Source organism: Armigeres subalbatus, chromosome 1 (genome assembly GCF_024139115.2).
Source record: "Armigeres subalbatus isolate Guangzhou_Male chromosome 1, GZ_Asu_2, whole genome shotgun sequence".
Classification (NCBI taxonomy): domain Eukaryota; kingdom Metazoa; phylum Arthropoda; class Insecta; order Diptera; family Culicidae; genus Armigeres; species Armigeres subalbatus.
Genome location: NC_085139.1, coordinates 158,003,747 through 158,023,795, shown reverse-complemented (window position 1 = coordinate 158,023,795; position 20,049 = coordinate 158,003,747). Strand labels below are relative to the sequence as shown.

The following is a 20,049-nucleotide window of genomic DNA, read 5'->3' as shown; positions in this document are numbered from 1 at the left end:
TATTTCACGACTAACGTTGTTGTCAGCAGTTAGCAAGGATCCGAGGTAAACGAATTCCTCGACCACCTCGAAGGTATCCCCGTCTATCGTAACACTGCTTCCCAGGCGGGCCTTGTCGCGCTCGGTTCCGCCAACAAGCATTTACTTTGTCTTTGACGCATTCACCGCCAGTCCAACTTTTGTTGCTTCACGTTTCAGGCGGGTGTACAGTTCTGCCACCTTTGCAAATGTTCGGCCGACAATGTCCATGTCATCCGCGAAGCAAATAAATTGACTGGATCTGTTGAAAATCGTACCCCGGCTGTTACACCCGGCTCTCCGCATGACACCTTCTAGCGCAATGTTGAACAACAGGCACGAAAGTCCATCACCTTGTCTTAGTCCCCGGCGCGATTCGAACGAACTGGAGTGTTCGCCCGAAATCTTCACACAGTTTTGCACACCATCCACCGTTGCTTTGATCAGTCTGGTAAGCTTCGCAGGAAGCTGTTCTCGTCCATAATTTTCCATAGCTCTACGCGGTCTATACTGTCGTATGCCGCCTTGAAATCAACGAACAGATGGTGCGTTGGGACCTGGTATTCACGGCATTTTTGAAGGATTTGCCGTACAGTAAAGATCTGGTCCGTTGTCGAGCGGCCGTCAACGAAGCCGGCTTGATAACTTCCCACGAACTCGTTCACTAATGGTGACAGACGACGGAAGATGATCTGGGATATCACTTTGTAGGCGGCATTAAGGATGGTGATCGCTCGAAAGTTCTCACACTCCAATTTGTCGCCTTTCTTGTAGATGGGGCATATAACCCCTTCCTTCCACTCCTCCGGTAGCTGTTCGGTTTCCCAGATTCTGACTATCAGTTTGTGCAGGCAAGTGGCCAGCTTTTCCGGGCCCATCTTGATGAGCTCAGCTCCGATACCATCCTTACCAGCTGCTTTATTGGTCTTTAGCTGTTGAATGGCATCCTTAACTTCCCTCAAGGTGGGGGCTGGTTGGCTTCCATCGTCCGCTGAACTGACGTAGTCATCTCCTCCGCTACCTTGACTTTCACTGCCTGTACTCTCAGCGCCATTCAGATGTTCCTCGTAGTGCTGCTTCCACCTTTCGATCACCACACGTTCGTCCGTCAAGATGCTCCCATCCTTATCCCGGCACATTTCGGCTCGCGGCACGAAGCCTTTGCGGGATGCGTTGAGCTTCTGATAGAACTTGCGTGTATCTTGAGAACGGCACAGCTGTTCCATCTCCTCGCACTCCGCTTCTTCCAGGCGGCGTTTCTTCTCCTGAAAAGGCGGGTCTGCTGTCTCCGCTTCCGTCTATAACGTTCCACGTTCTGCCGGGTACCTTGCTGCAGCGCGACCGCCCGCGCTGCGTCCTTCTCCTCCAGAATCTGTCTGCACTCTTCGTCGAACCAATCGTTCCGTCGACTTCGACCCATATACCCGACGTTGTTCTCCGCTGCGTCGTTAATGGCTGCTTTAACTGTACTCCAGCAGCCCTCAAGAGGGGCCCCATCGAGCTCACCCTCTTCCGGCAACGCTGCCTCGAGATGCTGCGCGTATGCAGTGGCGACATCAGGTTGCTTCAGTCGCTCTAGGTCGTACCGCGGCGGTCGTCGGTACCGAACATTGTTGATGACGGATAGTTTTGGGCGCAGTTTAACCATCACCAGATAGTGGTCCGAGTCGATGTTAGCGCCACGATATGTTCTGACGTCGATAATGTCGGAGAAGTGCCGTACATCAATCAGAACGTGGTCGATTTGTGATTCTGTCTGCAGTCAACATTGCGCTAGTTTCCTGAATAAGACATTTCCCTGAAATGAACAATTCCTCAAAAATGAGGAACATATTTTTCTTGGTACTATCATTTCCTACAATATAACAAGAATTTATTTGCCGGAATTTATGTTTTCATAATTATTGGATTGTTGGATGTTCTTTAACCAATCTTTTGATCTTCTTACCAACTGAGGAAGTATCAAAAACAAAACAAGATAACCCCGTTTACCAACTGGGTTTAGCAGTTCCAACAGCTGCGAAATCAAACTGACAATCCCGGACAAGGGCGGGTACATACAGCTAGTATAGAATAATAATTCCGAGTGAAGGTGGCACTAAAGTTAATCTTCTGGCACTAAAATGACTAAAATTAAATCTATTGAGTGTCTTCTGTTTTTTAATACAGCACTGAAGAAAATGTTTCGTACGATCTCGCTTATGTATTGCTTTTTAGTCAGCTTTTAATTTTTAACTTAATTTCAATTTCCTGTTCGCGAATGTGTTGTTGTGTATCTAGTGTTTAAGATTAATTTGTCCACTGTTCAATATTTTTCACTAATTATTAACTGATTTAGAAACAATATTAGAATAACTTTTAATACAATGGTATCGGGTCGTTCAACAATGACGTCACAGTTTTTAGGGGGCGAGGGGATCTCAGATTTTGTGGCAGTACGTGTAATAGGTATAACCACCCCTATGCACAGAAAAAAAATAATGAAAAGTAAACAGCGCGTAAAACTTGCGATGCGGAAATTTACACTATTCTACGCTGAAATGGTCCTCTTCGTAACAAGTTTGCTTACAACTTGCACGCAATATTGACGTTTCACGTCAAATATTGTATACATTTAGGCTATATCACGCATGTATTTACGCTGATAATGGCGTTCCATTTATGTGCATGATTCTTAGCGTAAATTTCAGTGGATTTTTCTACTTGTAGTTTGTGAATAATTGTGTGGGAAGTTGTAGGTGTATGTGAGTAGTCTCAAGTTAACTATCGACTCAGCCCCGATCAGGAAGGAGCGAAACGTTTCGTCGTCCGGCTTTTCTGCGGTGGAAGCTGATGCTAGCGCGCTTTTGACAGACAAGATCATGCATTCCCAAGACGTTCTGTGCAATGAAATGCCTAACCGCCATCTTGCAGGACTTCGTAGTCAGATTGTGCCCTACCTCTTGTAACCAGTCAATTTACTGCCTTAAACACTTGGTCAATTCGGCTCACTAAGAAGATTGTATTTTTTATGTCATATTGTAAGTAAATGTCCAAATGTATAATAAATGTTTAGGCTCCGTCTTTTCATGTTTGAGTGAACGTTTATTGTATATTTAATAGCCCTTGGCTGACGAAGAAGTTTTAAATCCAATCCGGGCGAGTGACGTTTGGTGACCGTTCCGTTTACGCCCGTCCATTTGCGTATCAGTAGTTCCGCGTGGTTAGCTAGTGTGATAACCATTAGTCGTCACGGTGGATATGTGGACTTAAGTTTATTCCGCACGGAACAATGTTCGACCGCACCATAACGGCCAATGTACGACACGCCCAAAGCTAGTGCTGGTCGCGTTAGGTCGACTTAGTTCATTATCGTACAAAGAACCAAGCGACTGTGGTGCAAAAGACTGCAGTGTTTGTGTGTTGGTCAGAAGTGGCAGGTTAGGTTCCTTCCGGTGTTCAGAGGCCCTAGTGACGATTCACCAAGACTGTAACCTGCCAAGTGAAAGTGTCGGTACTCGCTTGGATTCCTGACCACAAGAGAAAGCGCGCTCGGTACCACTCCGCGGATCCGCGGAACATTTGATGGCCAATCGTTAATACAGGCCTAGTGTCACCCAGTAAACTGGTCTCGTGTTCAAGGATCGAGTGAAGAGCAAGCTACCCACCACCAGCAGCCAAAACGCCACCAGATAGTCGCTGCTCACCAACGTGAAGTCCCGAGAAAACCACATTTCGACCAACGTTCACCATGGCCACAACGTCAGTTAAGTTCAATTATCGTCCCTAAATAAATCTATTGTTGGATTGTATAATTCTAAATTGTTTGTTTGAGCCGTATTGTCTAGTCCCCTTCTTTCCTTGTTTGGAGTTCTACTGAGTGTTTAAGGTAAGTAAGGGAAGTCAATTCCTCACAGAGACAAATCCGTAGATTAATCAGACCCTGAGGATACGCGTTGGGACAAGGCAGACTAAAGAGGCCTTGTGCGCCCACCCCGGAAGCTGCCGTTGGATTTAGACCAGCAGCTTGGGGCTAGGCTGGTCCCTTCTGGGACTGAGCGTCACTCCCGAGGTCCCAAAATCGTATCACTCCAGAGGCGTCACTTCGCTGCGTCTCTGTTTGATCAACATTACCAAGAAGCAGTTCAGCTCATCATAGGTGAACGGGTAACTTTGGAAACCATCGTAATCTGCGGTAATGGAGCCATTATCGGGACATTGGGGATTACTTTGTAAATTTTACAACTCTGACGCTTTTTGGCTTGCTTGATTCTATTGGCGCGAATTGTCGATGGTAACATTTGACGATAGGGGCAGCAGGGACTATGTCCAAGGGCTTGACGATCTTTCCCCAGGCTATCTACGAGTTTTGGCGCCTGCCTAGAATGTGGTGGGGTTTGAAAGTGGGTTCTGAAAAACTTCTATAAAAAGCTGCATGTATCCGCAAGAAGGCTCCGCCAAAGTCCAAGTCCTGGTGGTAGCTACCGGTAGGTGGGACGTTTAACAGATTTGACACGGCGACCCTCCGACGAGAGAGGAGGTTTGCGCAGGCCCAATAAGCCGCCTTTACAAACCATTACAAACGACATAGCAGATAATACGACCGAATTCGTGTAACGATACCAGCAGAGAAATTCGGAGACGCATCACGACAGGAAATCGTACGTACTTTGGACTCCGCAAGACGCTCCGATCGAATAAAGTTCGCCGCCGTACCAAACTGACTATCTACAAAACGCTCATTAAATCGGTAGTTCTCTACCAACACGCACTTGGAGTTTTCGAAAAGAAGTGTTGCGTACCATCTAGGGTGGGGTACAGATGGCGGACGGTACGTGGAGGAGGTGAATAAACCACCAGTTGCATAAACCAATAATATGGTGAATAAACCACCACCATAAGATGGAATATTTCGCAAATAACGGCGCTGATGATAAAATTGGCGAAACGAGCTTAGAACTGCTGGAAGAGATGCGAGAGGATCAGGCTCAGCTAGAAGGTCAGAGTTAAATTAATGATCTTGGACCTATGCTGCTGTTTCTCACACCAACCGAACCTTTTTCAGCTTTCTTGGATGCGATACAACGTTTCAAAGCAGCTACCAGGGCCAAAGCTGTCCTATTCCTCAGAATATGCCATATGAACGTACTCTTTGGCTCCTTAGTCGATGATCAGTGTTCTTACAATGTCCCGCAGCTTGGGTTTCGATGTTAGACGACGTGACAGGGCTAATGGTCTTCATAGGGTCGTTTCATCAGATTACGGGTCTCAGGGATAAATAAGTTTATGATGGCGCTCGTCACATCCGCTTTCTCCACAATCGTTTGCTCAACATGGAAATGTCACGAGCTGTTCCATGAAAGACCCGAATGTGGTCAGGTCAACAATAAGGGTCTGGGCTTCAAAAGTGACCAGTTAAGATTGAGAGTAGCTTGAAGATGATCGGAGGACCTGCAGCTTCGAGGGGGTTGAAAAGATTTTTGCATGCCAGACCGTAGCTGATTAGACTTTCATAATGTTCTTGTTCACCATCTTCGGTTTTGTAGTACAGACTGCTTAATTACTCTCGCGTCCCAGCTATTGTCATCAGTTCCAGCCCGATTTACGAGATAGAAATGGACCTGAAAGATTTTTTCCAGACCGCACGATCGAGGATCTACCTCTTAATTTGAGTAACATGTTTGATTCCATCATCGCTGAAAATACCTACAAACGACCTCGGACGAGTAGCGCATCAAGAACATCTTTACCGCAACCCGATAAAATAGTGAAAGTTGATGTTCCAGTGAACAAAACTATGTCAGCAAACACTATAGTTCCTATTGTTTCAGAACACACCGATTTTCCGTCACCGTGTGCTTCCAATGCTCCACCAGCCACTTACATGTACTCCGATACGCATCCAGCTCAGATCAACACCATTTCTATCATAAGTAGACCTAGAGCTAATATGTATACTAATGGAACAGTTATCAGTCAAAACTCTCAGCAACATAACAGCCACCCGCATAGTGTACTAGGTGCTAGGTCCTAATAGAAATAGCGCTGGCATAACCGTCATTTCCGACACGATTATTAGACCTCCTGATGCTTTTCCTTCTAACCGCACCTTTGCATCTCATGTGGCTAGCAGACCCAATCTTGCTGTCGCATGTCCGGTTCTGAACGAAAAATGGTTCTACATAACACGGTTCTTGCCTCACGAATCAGCAGAAAATGTAATTTCTTATGTAGCCTCCGGAACTAATTGCGATCCAAGTCAAATTCAGTGCCATAGACTAGCCCGTCAAGTTACTGGTAGCCGACCTCTTTCATTCATTTCATTTAAACTGAATGTTCCTGAAATTGTGGAGAGAACAATCCTTTCAGACGGTTTTTGGCCAGACGGTGTATCCATTTCACCTTTTTTAGACCGAAGAACATATTCCTACAAACAAGGCCCAGTTCACCAAGAATATCTAACATCATCTCTCCACTCCCCGTCCACGCAAAATTCCTCGAGTGCAGTACTCCCAATATCGACAAATAACCCCACTAGCTCGAACACCTGCTCGTCGACACCCGCTTCCGCACCAGCTACCTTGGATTCCGAATCAAAATCAGTTTCCAACGTTAACCAAAGCCACTCTAGTATAAGCAAAGAACTATTGATTTATTACCAAAATGTTGGTGGGATCAATTCTCAAATAAGTAACTATGCTCTAGCCTGCTCTGGGGGTTCGTACGATTTATACATATTTAATGAAAGTTGGCTTATAAACTGTACTCTTTCCAAACAAATTTTTGGCGACTCCTATTGCGTTTACCGCGAAGATCGATCGATGCTAAATAGTAGCAAAAAAAGTGGTGGAGGAGTTCTCTTGGCAGCTCGCTCGAAATTCAAAACTCGACGTCTGACTCCACCTAACTGTTCTGGAGTTGAGCAGCTCTGGGTCTCGCTTGCTCTTAGCTATCACACGCTTTACATTTGTGTGATATACATACCGCCCGATCGCGTGAATGATTCGTCTCTTTTCGATCAGCACTTAGACTCGCTCACCTGGATAACTACACAAATGAAGTTAAGTGATAAAATGTTGATAATTGGTGATTTCAACTTCAGTGGAATTAACTGGATTAAAAGTAATGGATCATTCTTTTTCGCCGTCCCGTCCCATTCAACCATGAATCCGTGTATCATTCGGCTATTGGATGGCTATTGTACTGCTGGACTCGTTCAATTGTGTAACATCTCAAATCAAAATGATCGCATTTTGGACCTCTGCTTTATCACCCAGGAAGCCTCTGGGAATGATCTCGTTATTCGTGCTCCAGCTCCCCACGTCAAATTGTGTCGGCACCATCCTGCTCTGCATGTTTTGCTTTGTCAATGTCAGCCACGCATGTTTGAAAACACCGTCGAAACTCATTCATACAACTTTTGTAAGACAGATTTCTCTGCTATGAATAACTTTTTGTCACTCATTAATTGGAACGACTTTCTCGACATCTCCGATGCAAGTGCTGCCGCAAGGACAATGTCAAACGTTATTATCTATGCTATTGATCAGTTCACTCCTAAGAAAATGCATAATGCCGCTGTATACCCTCCTTGGTCCAATCGTACTCTCAAACGTCTTAAAACAGCTGTTGTAGCGGAATATGAGGATGCCACTACTTCCTATCTGTGTAACAATAAGTTGCACCTTCAATCAAATTTCTAATGAATTTCTGTCTCTCACCTTTACGACAATCGTCGTCTTTGTAAACCATTCCCGCCAATTGTTATCTTGCTCTACTTTCTGTGTATAAAAGAAGAAACAATATAGATGTAGTTCAGTTGAATTTGTAAAACCACACCTGTTACGCGTCATTATTTCTCTCCGATCACAGCCCCGTAGTTCGCCGGCGTTTTTCCAGATTTTCACGGAAACATATGGTCCTGTCGAGCCGGATCGCGGATATTCTCGCCGTGAAACGCCGCATCGATCAGTTTGTATCGCGAGTGTAGGCCTCGTCGCCCGCCAATAAGGCCATTAGTGGAACTGCCTATCCGTGATACAGTGATCGAAAAAACTCTCTGTGAGACTTAAAGTGCCCAAGTGAACTATTGTACGATGGAGAAATTAGTCCGTGAACGAAAATCCCTTGATCCTCGGATCAAACGTATATCCGATGTGGTGGCCAAATTGAAGCCAGAAACGGCTGAAGAAACCGAGATTCAAACGGAGCTAGAAGTGCTCGGTGATATTTGGGCCGCTTATGGTACAGTGCACAAAAGAATTCTAGACGCTAGTGGTGATGATGCTGCATACAATGATGCTATCGAGCAGCAGTGCAATTTCGAAAGTGTATATATCACCCTGAAAAATCGACTATTAAAAGTGCTAAGAGTGATAAAAGATCGTGATGGCAGTAGAGAAGAGCGATCGAACAGTGCGGTGATAAATCAACTCGCACAGCAGCAAGCCGAGTTAATTCGGTTGATGTCAGATCGAATGTCCGTCGGCGCGAGTACATCTTCTGCTGCTTTAAGTGCTGTACCTGCCATACCGTTGTCGGATCTAAAACTACCGCGCATGAATTTGCCCGTGTTCAGTGGAAACTATCTCGAGTGGCAATCTTTCATCGATCTGTTTCGTAGCATGGTTGATCAGAACCCTTCCCTAAGAGATAGCCAAAAATATACTTTCTCAAAACCAATCTTTCCGGTGAAGCGGCGTCGCTCATTTTGCATCTCAAAATTGAGGATGCAATTTACGCTCCTGCTCTGGAAAAGCTAAAAGTCACGCTACGATAAACCACTAGAGATAGCCACAAGCACATCGAACGCTTTCTGAATCAACCATCGATGACATCACCGTCTGCTGATGGAGTGCGCTCTCTACATGATGTCTCTGATGAAGTCGTTCGCGCTCTACAAGCTATGCAGAGAAAGGATCGTGACACGTGGCTACTCTTCATTCTCATAGAAAAGGTCGACCATGAAACCAAACAGCTCTGGTACCAGAGGGTTGCTGATATGCCCGAAACAGCCCTAACCCTAAAGGCATTCTTTTCGTTCATCGACTCCCGCAGTTTTGCTTTGCAATCTTCACAGCCCGTCAAGCAACGAGCCGTTGCTACCTACAAGCCTCATATGAAGGCATCGTATAGGGAGCAACAACATTCGTTGCCACGAACGTGTATCCGAACTGCGACGTGTGTAACAGATCGCCCCATCCACTCTATCAGTGTGGAAAATTCATTCATATGAACTCAGAGGAAAGACTTTCTGCGGTTAGGGAACAAAGGTTGTGTCGCAACTGTTTAAAACAGCATCTCGGGGAACCATGCAAATCAGGAAATTGTCGGAAATGTGGCCAATTCCACCACACCTTGCTGCATGCTGCTCTTGTGTCCCCCATCGAACAACAAGCTGAATCAACATCGTATGAAGCTCGACCCAGCGATGGTGCGGCCGCTCACTCATTGATTTCGGCTCTTGATTCCACTGCTAATTTCGACGCATCTAACGTGCTACTCGCCACCGTTTCCATTGATGTCTTAGATAAGCAAGGGCGGCCGCATACCTGTCGCGCCGTCTTGGATTGCGCGTCTCAAGTAAGTTTCATCAGTGAAAGTTTGTGTAGAAAACTAAATCTGGATTTGATGGAGGCCGATATGGATCTAGAAGGTATCTCGTCAACTCCCGCTCATGTAGATAAATGCGTCGAAATAGTTGTAGCATCCCGTTGCTCAGACTATCGAACCACAGTTCCGTGTATGGTGCTTGAGAAAATCACTAAAAAGGTACATGAAACGGATCGTGATTTCCAACGTATTCTATGGCGATTTTCCTGTGACGAGCCGGTGAAAGAATATCGTCTCAACACGGTTACCTACGGAACAAAGAGCGCTTCATATTTAGCGACTAAATGTGTCCAGCAGCTGTTGGAATCCCATAGAGAGCAGTTTCCGGCAGCGGTTGCAAAGGCAGAAAAGAGCACTTACGTTGACGATGTCCTCACTGGTGCTGACACGGATGACGAAGCAATAATTTTGCGACAGCAGTTAACAACCATATTCGCCGCCGGTGGTTTCCACCTGCGGAAGTGGGCGTCTAATAGTCCAGCGGTTCTCAATGGCATCCCAGCAGAAGATCGAGAAGTGAAACTACCAATCGAGCTCAACGACACGCGCACCATCAAGGCCCTCGGCATCCACTGGCAGCCGTGCACCGACGCATTCCAGTTTTTCTATACACCGAACAAGATCCTTCAGCCCACAAGACGGACCATGCTTTCACAAATTGCCAGTATCTTCGACCCGCTAGGATTGCTGGCACCAATTGTCGTCAAAGCGAAGCTGGTCATGCAACAATTGTGGGAACTGAAGGTGGACTGGGACGAAAGTCTCCCCGGTGAGTTGGTTCAAAATTGGTTCTCGTTTGTGCAAAATCTTTCCGATCTTCAATATTTGCAGGTACCGCGACGAGTAATCGGCATGCAAGGTGCGTGCCGTATCTCTCTGCACGGCTACAGTGATGCCTCCGAGCGAGCCATGGGTGCGTGCGTGTATATTGAAACCGTGGACAAGTACAACAACGCATCATCACACCTATTATGTGCAAAATCGAAAACAGCACCTATCGGGAATGGACGAACAACACTACCTCGTTTGGAGCTATGCGCGGCGGTGATACTAGCACGACTGATGGCGAATGTTATGGCTGCAACATCTATTTCTTTCCACGAAGTACGCGCACACTCAGACTCGACAGTGGCACTATCGTGGATATATGGCGGTGCGTCGCGGTGGAAGACCTTCGTCGCCAATCGAGTGGCTGAGATCACTACTCATCTACCTGCAATCAACTGGCAGCACGTCGACACTCATAAAAACCCAGCAGATTTGATCTCTCGCGGAGCGATACCTGAGCAAATGATTAGCAACTCTCTTTGGTGGCATGGACCGGCTTGGGGAAAATCAACCAACCTTCACCCAACAAACTCTATCGCCGCTCTCGACATTACGCAACAACGACAAGTAGAAAGAGAGCAACGGTCGGTTGCAATAACCTACCTAGCTGTTTATGAAAACCCTTTCCTCGACGTGATGCTTACCAGATACTACCCGAATCTCCAACTACTTCTACGCATTACAGCTCGTATGCTACGCTTCTGTCACCGTGAATATCGATCGACAAAGCGTCTGACACCACTGGAAATTGCCAATGCCATGCGAGTATATCTACATCACGTTCAGAATCAGCATTACAATAAAGAGATCCACCAACTGGGGCAGAAGCGAGAGGTAAACCGCTCCAGCCCCCTACACCAGCTAAACCCGTTTCTGGATGAAAATCATCTTCTCAGGGTGGGCGGTAGGCTACAACTATCGGAATTGTCGTACGATATGATGCACCCTATCTTGCTTCCTCATAATTCAACGCTTACCGCTCTCATCCTTCATCACGAGCATCATGAGCAACTGCACTGTGGTCCACAATCGCTCCTGGCAGCTGTGCGACGACGTTTTTGGATTGTTCGCGGTACAAGCGCCGCCAGAAAAGTGTGCAGAGCTTGCGTCGAATGTGTACGTGCGAAACCAGCCCCTCTACATCAACTAATGGGTCAACTACCTACGGATCGTCTGAAGCCGAATCCACCATTCTCCATTACAGGCATTGATTATGCCGGCCCAATTAATATTATCAGCCGCCGGGTGCGAGGTGTGGCAGCTAGCATGAACTCTCGTCCGATTGCTCCACTCTCTGATGACCCTAACGAACTTCAACCTCTCACGGCAGCACACTTTCTCATCGGTAGACCGCTAAATATTGTACCTGAGATAAACCAGTTGGAACGTCGCATTGGATCTTTAAACAGGTGGGAATACGTACAGCGGCTATCTCAAGAATTTCGAGTTCGTTGGCAGTCTGACTACGTGCTATCTCTTCAACGTATGACTAAGTGGCAGCGTTCGGCACCAAATGTTTCGGTCGGAGATTTCGTTCTACTCGTCGCAGATAATGAGAAGCCCAAGCAGTGGCCATTGGGCCGTATTGTGGAAGTTTTTCCAGGAGTGGACGGTTGCGTTAGAGTGATTTCCATTAGAACTACAAACGGTATCACCAGAAGAGATGTTCGACGAATCCGAAGACTCCCATTGACGACGACGAATATGTTGCTGGTTGCAACGGTGCTGAAATTCCCCGAGGTAATTTGGTGGGCGGTTTATGTTGTAGCGGAATATGAGGATGCCACTACTTCCTATCTGTTTAACAATAAGTTGCACCTTCAATCAAATTTCTAATGAATTTCTGTCTCTCACCTTTACGACAATCGTCGTCTTTGTAAACCATTCCGCGAATTGTTATCTTGCTCTACTTTCTGTGTATAAAAGAAGAAACAATATAGATGTAGTTCAGTTGAATTTGTAAAACCACACCTGTTACGCGTCATTATTTCTCTCCGATCACAGCCCCGTAGTTCGCCGGCGTTTTTTCAGATTTTCACGGAAACAACAGCTATCCTTCGATACCATTACATTTCACTAAACTATCGGTACAAAGTGCTGAATAAGTCACTCTTCAGCTCGCACCAGCATCGCATTCAAAATAATTTAAAAAATAACCCCAAGCGTTTCTGGAACTACGTTAACGACCTAAGACGAGAGTCTGGTTAGCCCTCGTCTATGTCACTGGGGGATTCGGAAGCTTCATCGATGGAGGATATTTGTGATTTATTTCGCACTCAGTTCAGCAGTGTTTTTTCAAATGAAAATCTCAGTGATCAACAAGTATCTACAGCAGCACAGAATGTAAGGCTTCAGTGGGACCTCATCCTACAATTAATTCTGAAACCGTTTTGAATGTTAGTACACAACTGAAACGCTCTATTAATCCAGGTCCAGATGGAATTCCTTCCTTAATCATCAAAAAGTGTTCTACTGTTTTATGTTCACCCTTGGCAGCAATCTTCAATGCATCTCTATGTTCCGGAGTTTTTCCTGATGTTTGGAAGTCATCGTATGTTTTTCCAGTTTTTAAGAAGGGCTCGAAAACTGAAGTTTCGAACTATCGATGTATAGCCTCTTTATGTGCAATGTCCAAGCTATTTGAGCTCATCGTTCTTGCTTTCATTACGCATAACTGTTCCAACTATATCTCCGAATACCAGCACGGATTCCTGACTAAGAGATCAACTTGCACAAATCTCGTATCTTATACTTCGTTCATCGCTCGCTCGTTACAAAGCCGTTCACAAGTCGACGCAATATATACAGACCTATCAGCTGCTTTTGACAAAATTAATCATCGGATTGCAGTTGCCAAGTTACAACGACTCAGATTTCATGGAACCATATTAGATTGGCTCAACTCATACTTGGTTGGTCGTAAAATGTCTGTCAAGATTGGCAATTATTTTTCACCTTCTTTCGATGTAACGTCAGGCATTCCTCAAGGTAGCCATCTTGGACCGTATATATTTCGAATTTATTTGAACGATGTACATTTCTCTATCGATTGCCTCAAAGTTTCCTATGCTGACGATTTCAAATTATTCCATGTAGTTCATTGTGATTCTGATGCCGTATTCTTGCAGTCGCAGCTGAATCTATTCGCTGAATGGTGTGTTATTAATCGAATGGTTCTGAATGCTTCAAAATGTTCAGTCATCTCTTTTGCTCGTAAACGCTCTATCGTACAATACGACTTCAACATTTCCGGAACTACCTTAAGAAAAGATACAACTGTGAAAGACTTAGGAGTTATGCTTGATTCGAAACTTACATTTAAGGATCATATAGCCTTTATTTCAGCCAAAGCGTCTAGAAACCTAGGTTTTTTGTTCAGAGTCACTAAGCATTTCTCTGACATACACTGCCTTAAAACGCTGTATTGTTCACTTGTTCGATCAACTGTAGAATATGCAGCTGTAGTCTGGGCTCCATACTACCAAAACGGAATTCAACGTATCGAGTCTATTCAACGGAAGTTCGTACGCTTTGCTCTACGCCATTTACCCTGGAGTGACCCTCAAAATCTACCAAGATACGAAGATCGCTGCAAGCTAATTGGTCTCGAACCACTATCTTTACGCCGTGATGTTGCCAAAGCATCATTCGTCTCAGATCTGCTACTCTCAAACATTGATTGTTGTAGTTTACTCGGTTTGCTTAATATTGATGTTCGTCTCCATGATCTCCGTGAACTTTTTTCGTCTTCCCTTGTCTCGTACAAATTATGGTAAAAATGAGCCCGTCAGCAGTATGTGTAGAATTTTTAGCAAATGTTATAATGTGTTCGATTTTAATTTGTGTCGGTCTACTCTGAAAAAAATGTATACCAGATATCTGTCCTCTGCCCAATAATTATTGTTTAGTGTTAGGTGATTATATAATGTAAGATTTCAACGTGTTAGTAATAAGGATGTTAGTTTTAAGAAATCATTGTATCATTTGGTTTGTTAACTGTTGATACCGAAAAAATAGAGGTTTTATGCCTACTGGAAAAGGAGTTTTTTTTAACTGACAAACTCCACTCCAGCGGGGTTTTCCCTCAATAAAATACAAAATACAAAAATACTAAGTCAATCACAAATTTGAGCACTAAACCATTTTTTGGACATCGAGAAATCGGATTCTACACATCATTAAACAGTTTTGCTCCGGACGGAACAGACGACAGTTAACTACGAATAGTCTTCAAAGCATTTACCCTCGGTTCAATGCTGCAACAGCACACGATCGGTAAAATGTTGATACCAGCTTAGGAACAACGGCCTCTTGACAGGGTCTCCAGAAAGAGCAGGTAGCTTTCTGGGCACGACTTGTCTGGCAGCGAGTGGCTGTGAGTTTGGATCACCGGATAACTGCCGTAGGATTTTTTCATGGACAGCAGATATACAGGAGATTAATGCCCTCATGGAGTAATGCCTATGCAGTAGATAGCTTGCGTCAACTTCAAGTTGTCGTGACAAACAGTCGTGGTGGGAGTTGCAGAATTTCTGCGTGGCTACCCTGTCTGTCACGACAAAATGAAGAATAAAGAGGGTGAGTAGCTGAGGTAGTAGTGGCATAGGAGCCACTAACCTAGCGTCGCCTCCGGCTTGGTAGACAAGTGATGCCACCCTGTTGCAGGACGGGGTGACCACCATACTGAATGAGGACTGCCTGTGTTGAGAGTCGGCAGCTTGCTATCATTCGAGCGGCGTAGGCAGGTGAGTGTTGGGCCACATGTGGTGCCAGTGTGTCTTGTGCACAGGTGGTACATGGGGAGCACCAGGAGAGTTGAGGCGCATACGTGCACTTATGTACGTCATGTAGGGGGCGCAATGCCCATAGTCATCCCTTGAAGTATTGCTTAATGACTGGAGAGGAAGGAGTTGGTTTCAGTGGGTCGAAAGTGGTTATCCCCACACTACCTGTGTACGCCTTCCCAAGTGTCTGGTTGCAGATTTCTTTTAATTTCGTTAAAAAAAAGATAGGGGGAGTAGAACGCCACTAACGGCTAACGGCTGATCGGTGGCAATGATTTAAGCAGGTTTATCATATTGTGTCTCATATTGTGATTGTGAGACAATCGTCGCAAAAGAATAGGAGTACGTTTGAGTTACCGAGCTGATAACTGGCATTACCTTAGCAGATCAAAAACTTGTAAACAACGTTGCGCGTTGGCATAAGAGGAGCATTCATCGATTATTCCACTTGATTTACTTGATGGCGTTGATTGCTGAAGCCCTTGATCTCCACTCGGTTGTCGTTTTTAGTCCTCAAATCGACGCGACGGGTTGTCGCAACAGCCCTTTGCTCCTGCAGGCTGTCATATTGCATCTGGAGATTTCGCAACTATTTAATCTAAGTTTCCGGTGTGGGTGTCTGCGAAATGGAAAAATCATCGTCGGAGGAAGTGCATGATGATCCGTCGAATATGCTCATCAACCACCTGTCGCTGCAGCTGCACAGGGCCTGATTTGTTTGTAACAACGCAAAAATAACTTGACAATGATCGACAAAGTGATACCAAGAATCAACTGTCGTTTCTGTGCAAAGTCGATCGGTCGGTAAATGCCGATTCTAAAAACCTGGTTCGGGCTGGATGTTCTTGTAGTCTTGAAGGTGCTATCCCAAGTAACCAAAAGTTCCTTTAAGAGTACGTTATTCGCTTAATCAGCTTCACTGGGCTGCTGTGTTCCAGAAATGAAACAGTGCATCTTTAATCGAAACGAGCTACCCATGTGAACTGTCGTACAAAATTTCTGTCGATTCAAGATGTGGAAGGAGCAAGGCCCCCATTCAGTTGTCGCCTGCAATAAGTGCGGCACAATATCTTCGAGAAGAAATAATTCTTGAATTTCTGTTGGATGTCAAACAGGAAAAAAATCATGCAGCTGCCTTATATGAAGTAATTTTTGTAGTAATGAACCTCACCTATTCAAAGAAAAGCTTCGTTCCATGGAAAAGAAATAAAGTTACCATTCGTACTTTTGAAAAAGTACGCATGGTAACTCTAACTGACGATGTGGGTGGAGGAAAATCAATTCGATTTATGTAAATTTCGCTCTGTGTGTGTATGTGTGATCTCGGAAGGGAGGATGAACGATGCAGAGACGTTTTTTTCCACTTCGTTTGTGTGACCACGGACTCTGGGAAGGTTTGCATTGGAGCTTTTTTTTATTCCCACTCTCATTGTCATGTCGCTCCCGGAACTGATCCATTAAAAGTTTTCGATGCCTTAAAAAAAGATCGGAAAAAATGGTACGTAAATGGGATTTGCCAAATAGGAGCAAATTGTTTCCGCGCCCGAGCATCCGCGCTCAACTGTATCTGCGGGATCCGGTCATTTAGGATGCATCAGATTTCGCGCGCGCGGCACTGGTTTTCGGATCGAACAAAGAAGCAATTCCGAGCTGCGGAAAGTGTGAAGCAAAAAAATAGCTGTCAGAGTGCAGTGGAGAGATAACTTTTTATGCAAATGATGCGATACGGTGATTCAGGATATTGGAAACGGAGAACTGCAGCTGGAAAGCTTTGCTCAATAAATTCGGGTGGGATGGGATCATAGTTATGTCTTTTGTTCTTCGTAGTAGATTTCCAGCTCAAAAATATTATATTGGAATATTTAGATACGATTGTCAAATTGGGGCCTAGGGTTATGCCAGTATTTTAAGTCCGAATTGTTTAATATAAAAACACTACATTAAGATTTTTGTTTTTCACCAGAACCTTATTTGAATTGGCCTTCTCAAATGACAAATTTTCAAATCTCAGTCTCCCACCACTTCCAACAAATTGTAAACAATTTATATAGTACAATCAACGCAATTCAATTGTCCCATGCACCGAAATATCACTTTTTTTTTGTACAAACTATCAAAAGTTCAAAGCAGGTTGATGCAAGCTGCTGGGCAGCAATTGACTAAGCTATCGCCTGCAGATGTGAACGTCTATTTGCCTAAATGTTATCTGCTTTTTAGCATGCATGATGCACAGCAATCGTTACGTTCGCATACCTGCGCCATGCTGCCTAGAACCGGGGCTTGTGTACACGTGCTGTGCAGTCGCAGTCATGCACATTTGCCCCATCATTGGATGCTCCGATGCAGCAGCGCTTCTCTTTTCCGGTGAATCTGCGATTCTTTCGTCAGCGTTTTTTATGTTTTTGGTTCAAAATCTAGCTTGACGGAGTAGGCTGTTTTTATTGGTTCAGAGTACATTCGACTATGGGCATCGAAGTAAGCTTAGAAGGGATGAAGTATTTTGCAATACGAGATAATGCCCGGCCCTGCAAACTGCAGCAGGCCATGCATGTGTGGCTGCAGCCGATAGACAGTACCATTCGGACGATGCGACTTGATACGATTCGCGATTGCAAAAAACTGCAGCTAAAACTATTTGTCAAATACGTGTAATTCGAACGCACTTGGATGTTAGCCGGAGGAAATCTGTTTGCCTTCTGATGTTTCGATGGGAGATGCAGTGCAGAAGACGGCTCGTTAGGTTGAGTCTGATGGGTCGTTATGGAAATCGAGAACTCAAACAACAACTTACCTGATCGCGAATCACTTTGGTCGTCGTCCAGCTTGTCATCCCTATCGAAGCCACTCCAAAATTTGTTACTACTATTTACACTGTGATTGTTGGAATTGCTGTTCTGACTACAGGTGTTGTTATTGTTAATACTGCTATTATTGTTGTTTTGATTATGTTTTCCGTTGAACTTGTTAGGGTCGAGAATGTTCTCCACTGAAAATGCTAACCGCTTCGGGGTGGTTTCTTTTTCACTACTGGTAATGGATTTGGCACTGCTACTGTCCATGGAACGGGTTAGATCAACAGGACATCCCTAGAAAATGGAAGAAGAAAGGACATTTACTTGTATGAATTGAGGATACATTTTTTTTTAAACCAAGGCGTATCTACACGTGGCGCAACTCTTATCGCTTTACGTTAAATACATCCTAATTAAGGCCAATTTTGTTTTTGATAAATTATTGTATAAATTATTTATTGACAACTAGGTCAGTTGTATTTTTTACCCGAAATGTCATTATCAATTTTCAAATCATATGTCAGTATCGGTACGCTTGAAGACCACACTTTTCCGACACTATCGACGTCAGAACTTATTGTGGCGCAAAGATTTGACCATTGTTTGGTGATGGTTAAATTGTGCCCAAAACTATCCGTCATCAACAATGTTCGGTATCGACTGCCGCCTAGGTATGACCTAGAGCGACTGAAGCTAACGGATATCGTAGTGCGGAACGGTGTAGATCCAGTCATATCGCCAGGCTCGGAACAACACTGAAGCTGACAATATGACCTCCCTAACCCCGAATTCCAAGGTGTCAGGGGACCCGTACCGAGGGGATGAATTGCCTGGGGGTGAAACAAATAGCCAGGTAGTTAACGGTGCCTGTAATGCTGGGTAGACACCTTTTGGTGGTGCATTACGGAGTAAGATCTACCATACTGTGTTCTAGTTCTTAACAATCTTGTTAATACTTATGAGTGATGGTCGGAATAATTTGCCTTTATATGAACCCTCTTTTGCACCTTTTGGATGGAGTCAATGAACTAAATCTCCAAGCTATAGAGCGCTGATTAATTAGGGAAGAAGCGGATACGAATTGGGTGGGTCTGCTAAACCCTCTGACTGATTAGAGCTATGTGTAAAGATGAGATTCCGAAATCCCAAACGCAATGAAATCAGATCTCTGTACAAAAACGAATTTGGAACTCATAAGAAGAAGCAAAACTATGTTTGAACTTCAGTGCCGATGCATGGTCGAAATCAGTATTATCCCACTTATTGTTGATGCCGAAACTGATTGAGCCGATGCCTTGGAGTATTGGTATAAGCCATTATAGGTATAACATTAGGAATCGTTTTGGTAGAACGTAAAAACAGAAAGAACTAAGATAGGAATACAAAGTAGCAAAGAAACAAGATAAGAAAAAAACCCACTTCACTATACCTGTGTTTGTGGGGAGGTCGCGGTTAGTCGACGACTAACAAGCTTTTCCAGAATGATTTTCTTGTTTAAGGCACTACATTCTTACAAAAATACTTTTTTGATTATATCCCTTGAAGAGAAGAAAAAAAAGAATAAGCTTAGAATATGCTGTATCCGCCCTTATGGCCTCAAACGAGTGCTAAATCTACTATGAACGCATCAGATTAGCCATATTGTACTTATTAAATATTCCGTCCGCCCTCATAGACACAGGCGAGCGTTCTCATACTTCAGATCAACACAGAGACTGTGAATGTAGTATCGAAGCCTTTAACCCTTCAGAATCAAAAACATTGTTTGGGGCCCTTAAGTCGAATACCCCCGAGCTCATCAGATCCAATCAAGGGTAGGTAATAGAGTCATAAACAAACACCCTTTGATAGAGGAAAACCCAATGAAAATGTCAAGAAAACCAATGCACTAGAGTTTTTACTATTTTCTGATGACTAATGTTAAAAAAAGTTCCACAAGAGAATGAGTATTCGGAAGCTGATGTAATCAATGCTTGAGCAACATTTACATTACGATTACCACTTTGATTCATATTCCGAACATGAATTCCTTTGAA

At 44.4% G+C, this 20,049-nt stretch overlaps 1 protein-coding gene across 1 annotated transcript in view; it reads right to left on the bottom strand.

Annotated features, from left to right (window-relative positions):
* LOC134207833 (homeobox protein slou) overlaps positions 1-20,049 on the bottom strand; it is a 90,195-nt gene that overhangs the window by 61,184 nt on the left and 8,962 nt on the right. The window contains exon 2 of the mRNA XM_062683788.1: positions 18,013-18,307. Coding sequence (XP_062539772.1) covers positions 18,013-18,307 — 295 coding nt within the window. The remainder of the gene's footprint in view (positions 1-18,012; positions 18,308-20,049) is intronic.